Genomic DNA, 12,217 nt, shown 5'->3' on the forward strand with positions numbered 1-12,217 from the left:
AGACACTCGCTATATGTTCAGTTTGTAAAAAATCATAGACCCTGGTTGTGATCAGTTTACTATATTCTTACTGTTAAGGTAGCTCAGTTCTGCAGTGGAAGTTTGCTTTTTTCTCCTCTAGAGGTCACATTGACCTCCACTGCTTTATTTTTTATCATGTTACAGACTGATGTAACAGCTGGCTAAAAATGCTTTGCTGTCTGACTACAGCTGGCCTCTGATATGCAAGCCTCAAATAAAAAATTTCCAAGCGCCTGACATCTGTTTGAGGAGGCTAATGGCTGCTGATTCTTGGAGAAAAGTTTGACGAGACAAACTCTTTATGGAGCTTTGAAATGTTTAACACCTGCCCTTACTAAACAAGCTTAACATCCCTCTGAACATCTACAAATGTTGATAGAAATTATAAAAACTCATATATTTGAAAAACATTTGTATGTTGACAAAAGAAACCTCAAGTTACAGCTGTTTTGAAATGAGATTGATGGGAATGATTTTATATTAAAATAACACATTTTTAAATAAGTTTAACATCTGCTAACTATAATTCCTATTAATTAAAGGTACAGTTTAATGGAAAAATAATAAATGATTATATTTCTTTTAACAAGGACTATATATGTATCCCTATTTCCAAGTGTTTAGAGTATTTTCATTACTGCATGGTCAATAATAGTAATTTTCAGATAAAAAGAAATAAAAAACATCTTCAAAAAAGGTATATAAAACAGGTATTAGAATAAATGCACATAAAATACTTATGTGTTATTAATATAAAGTTATACTTGAACAAACTTATGCAGATCGGTTCAGGTATGAGAAGTTTCACTGATTCAAAAATATTTGTATACTATTATATATATCTACATATTTGAATGAATTCAGAATGTTATATTTGATAACTAAAACAAATATTTCGAAATTAGAAAATGGTTTGAAGGAACAATCTGTCAAACCTCATCCCTAAAGGACATTTTTTTATACATTTGTGTTTAGGAATTTGATCATTTTTGGTGTCTGGTGTATCTAAAATGTATTAAAACAAGTAGAACTTATAATGGTCCAACTGGATTAAATTAAAAACGAAAACCACTGGTTTGCTAACTTTAATTTGCATACTACTTATGTAAATAAAATATAAGAGTAAGTACTTTGGACCACCACATTACTCAGATGCTTACATCTTTGGACCTGCATCATAACCCTTTGTTGATTTGAGTGTGGTTCCTAGTTTCTTTTTGACACATCCATGTGTTTGTAGCACAGTTTATATTCTATACTAAATTACTCAATTTTGTTCTAAGATTAAACTAATGTTTTATAGGATTCCTTTAGATTTTTTATGCTATTGTTTTTTTGTTCACCCTAGAAGCTTTTTTAAATATCTCTTAGTACCAAACCAGCTTAACCACACCCATACAGGGCCCTTATTTAAATTGGTTATAGAGACCTTTCATATAACTGGTTGGGAACACCTTTTTTTTCCTAACTCATAGAGAAATACCAATAGGCCGCCATACTTGATATTAATATGTGTAATATGACTTAAAATAATTATTCGTGAAGTGGAATTTCAGCTAGATCAAAGATATAAAAAATGTCTTTTTCGGCCAGTTAGCAAAAATAGGACAATTAGCACCTTTAAATGCAGTTTTAAAATTGTTGTAGTACTGGTTTGTCTCTCTTTGGGCTAGATATTAGAAAATAATTGTAATTTATTTTATAAAAGAAAAGAATAATTTATAGGACAAAATATTCATCAACTCTAATGCAATCCTGAGGCAGTATGCAAATTTAATAATAATTTATTCCCTCTTTTTTTTACCCATATTCTCTTTTATTCTCTGTCTTTCACTTCATTTTATTCCATTTTAAGCCTCCTTCCTCACCCCCTCCTACAAAATGCATGTTTTCCTGCAGTGTTTCCACAGCATGATTCCACCAGGTGTTGCACACAGCTGGGGAACGATAAAGATTTGTTGAACTGCTTCTTGAAAAATCCATCGTATATCTCTCTCAATAATTATCTGCACCAACACAGCTGAAAAACACACAAACTGTCTGTTTTGAAGTACCTCACGCTGTGGCCTCATCGGCTGCGTATCATTTGTAACCTTGATGAAACCAAGAAAGGAAGTCAATGATTTTTTTTTTTTTTTTTTTTATGTAAATCTGTGTATAGAAAGTATTCACATAGTCAGTTGGTCAAGTGTTCAACACAGAAAGGAAACAGCAGACACATTTTCTAATGTGTTTCTGCTCTTTAAAGTATTTGCTGTGCTGCATTGAAATGCTAAACCGGTGAATCGCCCAATTATGGAAGAGTAATTACACTGATATTTACACCATTTAGCGAGCATCCTTATCACCCTGCTGAAAAATAAATGTGCTAAGTGTACTAAAATTTAGCATACTTTTGTGTACTTGAAGGCACACTAATCATTACTATACTTTAAGTGTGTTTATGATTAGTTAACTTGAAGGATGCTATTTTGGAACAACTAATTTTGTACTAAATATATTTTAATTGTAATTAAATTGTGGGCAAGCTCAACTTGAAGTGTATTTAGTGTACTTTGATGTGCTAAAGTGGAACAACTTAAAGTATATTTTGTATACTTTAAGTATATGAGTTTATATGTACTAATATATGCTTAATTAGTCAAATTAAAGTGCACTATGGTTGTATTATAACTACATTAAAAATGATTTGTTAGTGTCTTAAAAATATATAAGCTTTAAACTTTTAATATACTCTTACTGTGGTAATAATATGCTTAATTATACTGTTGGCTTATTCCATTTACTAAAAAAGCATACTTTGCAGTTAATAGTAAATATACTTTATCATTACATTGCTATACTACTTTCTACCTTGCACATTCTTGCAAATGTATTAACAGTATACTAAATGCTGAAAGACTTGTGGATATACTTCCGTGCAGATAAAAAATATACTTTAATGTATTTGAAACATGTCCAAATTATAGTACATTACAAATAATATAACAACTTGTACTATCTCAGAATGTATAAACATTTACATATCGACTTTAACCATTTTCATTATAAAACTTACAACACATTTTCAAATATTGGTACTTTAGTACACTTTGTAGAAATATGTCAATGTCAGGCAGCAGACCTAAACATTACAAATAAACTTTAAACACAGAGGAATAGGGATGGGAATCGAAAACCGGTTCCTGTTAAGAACCGGTTCCGTATTTTCCGATTCCATGGCATCGTTTGGCTGCTCGCTGAATGATTCTTTTTTCGATTCCCGCAGCACCAGAGCCTAGAGCGCCAGCTCTGGGGAGCACGACTTACGTCACGTTTTTTACGTAAGTTACGCAACTTACGCAAGTTGGAAGAACTATTCGAGGAGGAAGACAACGAGCTGCGGTCACTTTGTGAATAAAAGCCCCGTCTTTCCTTAGCCCAGAGAGTAGATCAGGAAATCCAGCTCTATAAAAGCTTGCCCTCCATCCCCTGCAGGGATAGCGCCACACTGTGGTGGTGGAACAAGCAAGATACGCTGCCCTTGCTATCTGGACTGGCTGAAAACTACCTCTGTGTGCAGGCTTCCTCCACCCCATCTGAGAGGGTGTTCTCCACGGCTGGAGACACCATTAGCCCTGAAAGATCCCGTATCCTTCCAGAAAAAGCAGATATGCTCATCTTTCTGCAAAGAACTGTTAATTTTCCCTACTACTGTTTTATAATTAGTATTTTTTGTTATTTAAAATAGGTTATTATCCCATCATTTGTTATTAGACATTGTTGGTTATTAAGTTTGTTCTTGTATTCATTTTTAATTTAAACACAGATGTTACTCCAGTTTCACATTTCCTGTGGACATCTTGATCTTGTTGAGTTTGTAAGATTGTGCAATAGTTAAGTAAACAAAGTTGATTCTGATAATCAAACTGTTTGTTCTCCTTTTCCCCCCAAATTGGAATCGAAAAAAGAATCGATAAAGAATCAAATCGTTTCATAGAATCGAAAAGGGAATCGGAATCGTGAAAATCTTTTCAATTCCCAACCCTACAGAGGAATACTGAACAATGAAAAACAACATTCCTTATTATTGCACCCCTAAACCCTCGCACCATACAAAAACACGCCCACCACACATTATTTTCCTTTTTTTGGCTGAACTGCTCATTGTTACATTTTCGTCTGATGGCCGTGCGCACATCAGAGACACTTGTCTACGGAAACTCCAGAAGAACAGCGTCTGTTAACCAAACAGAGAGATACTGTAAGTCACGCAGCATATTCATAGTATTTTTGAACAGTACATCAGAAAAGTCTGACAAATTGTATCAGTATGATATACCAGGGTCCATAAGTGCACCAGAAAAAGAAATTGTCCATTTCAGTTGAATTTAAATAAATCTGATGCATCAAGTGGTTTTATCAGATCTGATCAAAAAAATTAAACAAAGTAACAACAAAAATTGTCCGAGATCTCAGAAAAGAAAAAAATTATGAATCCGCAGAAAGAAAGGGAAGAAAAATCCTTAAGTTTCCTTGTTTTTCCTACCACCCTCCAGGGAACCGGATGGCATTCACATTGGGAACATTCTGCATCAACATCTCTGGTGGAGTCTAGTCCAGTCCATACAATGAACCGCTCAGCTGTAACAGCAGGTTCTGCAACTATGTAAAAAAAAAAAAAAACAGACTGCACGCAAATGTGCAGAGCAATTACTTCAATTGGAAAATAAATCATGTAATCACCATAATATAAATTGGTTTTACCACATTTATACAGACAAAAATATATAAATAAAGTAAAATTATCAATTTACATGTGGTTCACGGTCTAAGAAATCATTATGGTCAGTAGTCAATACTTGTATCTGGAAAAAACAATCCAGGACACCTATGAAGGGTTAATTTTACGTTAACCCCTTGTGGGGGTTTTACAGCAACATCACACACGATGTAGCTAGCTTGCAAGTGCATTTATTTTTTAGAAGAGCACATGGGGGCGTGTTAGCCTCCTTCTCACTGTGCTAATGCATTCAATAAATCAAAACTAGCTAGTAAAATTACATATCTTACAAAACATTATATCCTGACTGGTTTTACATCTCAATAAATATATATATTTCATTCACAGGTTCATGTGAACTCACCAGGATATTCTTCACAGCAAATCTTCCTGCTCAACCGATTACATCTCCTGTTTCTACAATACAAATATAATCATCAAAATCGCGTTTTATACAGATATCTTAAGATTTCAAAACCAAATGGGAATGTTTTGAAAGTTACCTCTCTCCATGCAGACCGAGGCCTTAAAAGAAAAGCATGCTGGCTCTGAGCAGGGAGGAGCCGTGACTAACTGCTGTGCAGGTGTGGTGCATTCAAAGTCTATGGGAATTCTGATATCAGTACTGAACCAAAAACTCCCAAGACTAAAATTCTTGGGGAGCTACTACTTTACAGACATCAAGGCCAAACAACCTCCACATATCACTCCTATACGCATGAAGTGCTGTCAGCGACTTTTAAATATGTGCACTCACCAATTGGTCTTGTTTGCAGTAGCCCTGCTTTGATCCATTAAACAATACTAATGAAATGTTCTTTTTTGAACACTTGAGACAATTGTAATGTGTTAAGTTTATTTCTTTTGCATTTGGCCAGTATTAACTTTTCTGTTGCAATGTGGGTTATGCTATTTGTTAGATCATAATGTAGCACTGCACCAGCTTTAAACCACTTGCTTTTCAGCAGAACACACATTTTTGTGCACCTGTACTTTTGAAGTGAACATTTAGTGTTTTGTTCAATGTGGTTTTGTGTGTAAGATGTATTGTATCATATTTCTTTTTCAAAACTTATTAAACATTACATAACAACTGCAATAATTGCTATCTGTGTACTTTACACACAGCACAAAATTGCATAATAGGGTTTAAGTGCATTTTTGTAGTTATACTATTGAACACTTTCCAAAAGAATTACCTGAAGTACAAGCGTATATAACTTCACTTCATAATTAGATTCAAATGTAACTTAAAATGCACTCAAACTTAATATTACAGTGTCGATATTAAAATGTGTACTTTTAAAATATGCTTTCAATGTACGTTACAATGACAATTTTGAGCATACAATTTAAAATATAGCAAAAATATATGTAAAAACAAATTTAAAATAAGTACACTTTAGAAATTACACATAACTTTCACTTAAAGTATACTTTTTTAATAATATATTTCTATAAAGTGTAACATAGTGTAATTATGTTAAAGTGTGTTAAAAGTATTAGCATGAAAGCGTAATGTTAGTATACTTTTTATATATTTACAAAAAGTACAATTTGTCTAAGTACATTTTCAGTAAACTATAGGAAATATGAATATACTTGAAATACAATAAAGCACTTTTTTTTTTTACTAGGGCATTCTCTGCCTACAGTGTTCCAAGTGAGAAAGCAAAATACATTTGAAGCTTTCAAATATACAATGGGACACAGTAATAAGCAGCTGCAGTCGTGACAGCCACACTTATGATCACAGGTGGGGTGGGAAGTATTTCTGCGCAGCAAAAGGGGAGTTTACTGTGACAAATTCTAATTAAAGAGCAAATGCTACGCTGTTTCGGCTTTTCCTGCCTGCAGTGTAAAATAGCATTCAGGGCTTACAAGATGTTTGCCAAATTACAAAGATGTATTTAAAAAACTTTTTTTTTCTAACCAAAGACCACCTGCTGAACTGTCTGCAAAAAGCAATTCCCTCACTTCACTACCAAAAACATTTGATTACCATCTGCTTAATCGCTACTGCAACATGCCTCAAAAAAATTCATAGAAAGTGCAGCCTGTCTCTTTTTATTATCAGCGGGTTCTCTAAACAAAACAAATACAGCCTTACAGAGAAATTAAATCTGTTAAAAAAAAAAGCATTTTGTCAATACTATTGATATTCTTCTGACATAATCATATAAAAGTAACAGGTGCAGCTAAAGTAGCCTGATAAGCAAAGCCTTCCTTCTTCTCCTTTAAGAGTTTAATGATTACTTTAATGAAAGCTAAACTAACCAAGAAAAAAAAAAAAAAAAAAATTTTTTTTCAAGAAACTCATAAAGGTGTTCTTAGGCGAGACCAAAGCTGAAGCAAAAAGATTCTGTTTCTGTCGTCTAACGAGCAACAATTAGCAGTTAGCAAACAAGGAAACTGAAGCTCTGGTTGTTCTTCACATTTAGCTAGTGTGTTGACTGCTGATTTCATCAACCTGCTCTAAAATAGAACAATGATTCATTTCAATTCAATTCAGTTTATTTATATAGCGCCAATTAACAACATGTGATCTAAGGAAAACCAGTTGATTGAATTGACTCGAAGGCAATCCCTCACACTAAGCATGCTTTTAGCAACAGTGGAGTGGAAAAATCCCTCTTAACAGGAAGTAAACTCCAGTAGAACCAGACTCACTGTGAGCGACCATCTGCTGAGGCCAACTAGGGTTCAAGCGACATAAAGAAGCAGGGTTTTTAATGATTTTCTTACAAGAAAGGAAAATATTGTACAACACTTAAAGTGACAGAACTGCAATTCAATTTCAGCTTGTTCCCATTTTTGCTCAACTTAGCACTAAAGCACAGTGACCTGTTATAAGAGGCTTTATAGAGATGCGGTTTAAAACATCTACAGTATTTATTTCAAATATAGTGACTGGTTTTGAAGAGAGTGTTGCTCACAAGAGGTCATGGGGATGAGCAAATATCTAAAAAAATATTTTGAATTTTGGATTTTCAACAATAGCAAAAAAAGAAAAAAAAAGATCACATCATATATATGTTTCTATTATATATACTTTGTAAATTTCTGTATTCCTTTTGTCCATAGTTTTTCATCATATTGTGTGAAGCTTTATGTAAAGAGAATAAACAATTACCAGTATAAGTTGAAAAAAAACTCAGCAAATTGTTAATAACTTAGCTGCAACTGTTTATCCTTAAAAATAGTTACAATTGGTATTAACATTTTCACATATCTTTCTTAAAATATATTTTCTTATTTTTTTATGAGTTTTTGAAACCACAAACATGCATTTCCAGATTTTTTATGAATAAAAAAAAGTTGTTTTTTTAACTTAGGCCTCATGATCCATCTCATTTTGTGTGATGGATACTTGCTAATTAACTCCACCAGTTCACTGAAAAAAATAAAATAAAACTAATTTACCAAACAGTAATTAAAGTGACAATTAACTACAACAGAATATATTTATCAGAGAGCTAATCCTGCTCACCGAAGATCGAAATTGTGAACTTAACATCCGCTGTGTGAAGGATAACAGAACACTTATCACACCCAGTGTCAACTTTGCTCCTCTGCAGGGAATTTTATTCAAATACTGAGAGGGCAAACATGGAGAGCAGCATGGTCGGAATAATGTAACACCACAGCAGGGTTGATTAGTCATTCCTGTTTGTTGGAGGGAGATCTTGAGATGGAGCAGGTCTTCAGCAGGTCAAGCCCAGTGCATAGCAGCACTACAGGAACAGGAAGAGCTGAAAAAAAGCAGAGATGAAGCGTAATTAGTTCTGCATGTCTTCGAGGGTGATAGGAAGATTATTTAGGTGGCTACATATTGTTCTAGCAAATCTTGTTTGCTCATTGGCTCATTATTCTTTTACTCATTGGCGAACAGAACAGGTTTCTTTGTAAAAGGTTGAGACAAAAAACCCTAATGTCTTTGATTACAAAAATCTTTATTAAATCTGTGGACTATTTAATCAACTTTCCTTATTTTAAAATACTTTAATCTAATAACCTAGATGGCTTACCTTCTGCTTTGAAATATGTTGTGTATACACCAATAACATTTGGCTAAATCATTTTTGCACACAATTTTCATCACTCATCCAAATGTCATACGCTTAGCTACTGTATCTAGCTTATAACTTGTATTTTAAGCATCTATCTTTGTTTTTATCCACATATCTAGCCAGAATCTCAAAAGAGGGTTACACATGTTTTCAATATTGCTGAAAACAGGGATTTTCACTATAATTAGAATTGCCAAGTCAAACTGTTGCTTACTGAGTGTTAACATAAAAACAGCAAGAAAAAAAAAACTGGTTATGTTTTAGTGTTAGTTTAACTTCTTTTTTGGATTGTTATGGCTCCGTTTTTGGATTGGTTTGTGTTGAATTTAGCAGACTAAGTGCGAAGCTGACAATTTTTATTTTCTTTATTTTAATGTTTGGTGTTTCGAGCGCCTCATAGAAGTATGTTTTGTTGTTTCTTTTTGCTTTTATGCTGGAACTGCAGCACCATTTGTTTAAGTGTCAGAAATTGGAAGGAACTGGCTTTAGCACTAAATCTAATTGGATGAAAACCTACACATGGTACAAGGTGAAAAATAAGAGTTTAAAAGATTTCCAAAATCTTTCTTCCTTTAATCTCATTGCTCTGCTTGTACTTTCTGTCTCATGCCATCTGTTCCTTCTGTTGCAATGCATTCTAGTATACCAGGGACGATTAAGATAAGATTTAAAATTGGTTCTCCTTGTTCTCTACGTGTTTTTTATTTTTATTTTATATCTACCACATGTCCTTCTCAACTTGTCAGGGATTTAGAGTTCAATTCCAGGCTGTGATACAACTTTGAAAATCTTGTTCTGTTGATTCGGTGTGTAAGCAGCTTTCCCACACAAGGAACTATATTAGAAAAGGAAATATATCATAAGCTTCTGCTAGAACCTTTCACACTGGTGTGTCTCACTCTAGAATTACAACCACTGAGCAAGCCCCAGTGATTTTAAATGAAGTGAATCCATCACACAATATGTTGAGGTTATGTAGGAAGTGTTCAGCTGTTTTTTCCAACCTGACAGGGAGAGTCATTTACTGACAGAGCCAGAAGGGTTGAATATCTTTCACCATTTAACACTGAAAAAAGGTTATCAATAACCTCCAACACGAAGAAATCTGTGCTAAGATTTTGACATGTCCAGGAATAATAAACAGCATGTAAAATTCAAATATGTGTTAAAAAGAGAAAAACACTTTATTCTTCTGTGCCTAATAGGTGCTTCAAATCTTCAGTGCAAAGGATCAAGATCTACAAAGTGCTGGACAACAGTTCTCCTTCAGAACATCCAAGGAAGATGTCAAAAATAAGAATTTCACAATCAGAGACTTTGGGAGTAAGTATTCTAAAACATATCAGCATTTTCTTTGATTATTTAATATAGTCAGAAACAAAAAAAAATAAAAATAAGCAGGTAGCCACGGTTCTACCTTCCAGAACATATTGCTCCAGCCACTTGACTAATGATGCCATCTTTAATGCTATCTATTCAACCATCAAACTCCTGGACATTAAGGTCTCTAATATGAGGATGTCATTCCTAGATGTAAGCTCAGCATTTAACACCATTCCCCCCCAGCACTTTATTCACAAACTGACCAACTAGAGCTCAGTATTTTTCTATGCCTGCTGGATTGCTGCATTTTTTGACGAACAGGCTTTAGCCAGTTGAGGTTGAATGAAAATACTTTCTAAACACAGCCCCTTCCTCCCTATACTGCTGAACCAATAATTAATATATGAACCCATCTGCAATATTTTTAGTTAGTTTCCCAATTAGCAACTAGGGTTGATCAATTTAACAACAGGGATGAGATTTCCTACAGGCGTGAGGTGTGTCACCTTGCCATGTAGTGGAAGGAAACCAATCTGAACTTGAAAGTAGAGAAGACAAAATATATTGTGCTGGACTGGAGGAGATTACATCATTGTTGTGCTACTTTGTTATAGAACCCCAACAATATCATTGGCTGGGACAATCCCTGTCAGCCTGTACATCCTCTGGAAAATTAAGCAGAGAGCAAATATCTTGACCAACATCATGGACACCTTTGTCATTACGACCCACCTACTTGAGCTCTGCAACCCCCTACACGGCCACATAGATCTACAGATTGCAACTGACTCTACACTATTAACAGCCTCTTCTGTCTGCTGTCATTGAGAAGAAAGCTTCTAGCAGACATAAGAACAGCTTAATTAATCTGGCTTTGTAGAAGCTCAACTTTCTCCAAGCAGAAAACAAATAAAAGGGCATCACTGTCTTTTGGCAAATTAACACATAAAATGCTCACCAGACACAAAATATGTCAAGAACTCAGAATGTAGAACCCAGAATTCAAGGCGAGACAGTCAGTAAGAAAGTTCAAATGTTAATTAAATAAAACAAAACAGAAGCAGAGCTGTGGCTCGTGGACACTGCAGGCGGGGGGGTGGGGGGTTGTTACTGTAGTGGGAGAAACACAGGTAAGTGACCACGATCATCTGACTGAAGATGATATTCTCAGTGAGTCACTTACCTGGTTTAACAGTCCAGACCACGAATGTCCCCAGTGCTGCAGTCCCAGAGGTGATGCTGGAAGCCGATCCTGGTCAGGGATCCAGAACAGACGGAACAGGCAGGATCCAGATCAGGCAGGAACAGAAACAGGTGGCAGGATCCAGACTTCCAGGAGGGTTCAGAGTCAGACTGGGACCAGAAGCATGACCAGGTGGTCACGCACAGGAGCAGACAGGATCAGGTGCAGAAGAGCAGGCTCAGTGGAAGAGGGTAACCGAGACAGGACGTAGGAACCGGAACTTCAAGCAGGACTTTAAACTGGTCTCCTCCCTGGAGCCAGGCTTACTTTGATAAAAACTGTATCTCCCCCCATAATGAGCCAAAACCCAGAGGACTCCGCAGGGGAGGAACAGTGGACGATCAGGAGACGAGACAAACACTTAAACCCTCTTTCCACTGGCTGCTAGGATCCAGGACATGAACCATAAAATAGAACTGAACAGAAAGACTGACAGAAAGACATGCAATGATCTGGCACTAAATGCTCAGGCTGAACTGAATATAAACCAGAGGAAACAGGTGAGGGGAATAAATTATAATTGAGGCAGGGAGGGAAAACGACAGGTGAGAGGAATTACTAATTAGGGAGGAGCAAACCGGCCAGATCATGACAAAATAGCCTAAAACTTACAAAATACATCTAAATTGTACCTGTTTGCGAGATTACCCATATATGTTTCTAACCAATTTTGAAAAGGTATTATTGTATTCCTACCAATAACTGCTTTTCAACTCACTAAATAGATTTTGTACAAATAAAGGGTTGTTGTTTCTAAGACAACCAGGTGCTACTTGTATTTTCCTTTCACTAATGGTA

At 35.1% G+C, this 12,217-nt stretch overlaps 1 protein-coding gene and 1 long non-coding RNA gene across 2 annotated transcripts in view; one reads left to right on the plus strand and one right to left on the minus strand.

The window, feature by feature from the left end:
• LOC119776946 (cadherin-12-like) overlaps positions 1-12,217 on the plus strand; it is a 223,007-nt gene that overhangs the window by 197,251 nt on the left and 13,539 nt on the right. Inside the window, exon 10 of the mRNA XM_038275610.1 lies at positions 10,059-10,176. Within this exon, the coding sequence (XP_038131538.1) occupies positions 10,059-10,176 (118 nt within the window). The remainder of the gene's footprint in view (positions 1-10,058; positions 10,177-12,217) is intronic.
• Positions 4,147-4,708, minus strand: LOC119776948. Its single transcript, XR_005279851.1, has 2 exons — positions 4,550-4,708; positions 4,147-4,240 (listed from the first exon to the last, which is right to left on the minus strand). It is a non-coding gene; the product is annotated as an uncharacterized LOC119776948 (long non-coding RNA).

Source organism: Cyprinodon tularosa, unplaced genomic scaffold (genome assembly GCF_016077235.1).
Source record: "Cyprinodon tularosa strain WSP-4 unplaced genomic scaffold, ASM1607723v1 ctg97, whole genome shotgun sequence".
Lineage (NCBI taxonomy): Eukaryota > Metazoa > Chordata > Actinopteri > Cyprinodontiformes > Cyprinodontidae > Cyprinodon > Cyprinodon tularosa.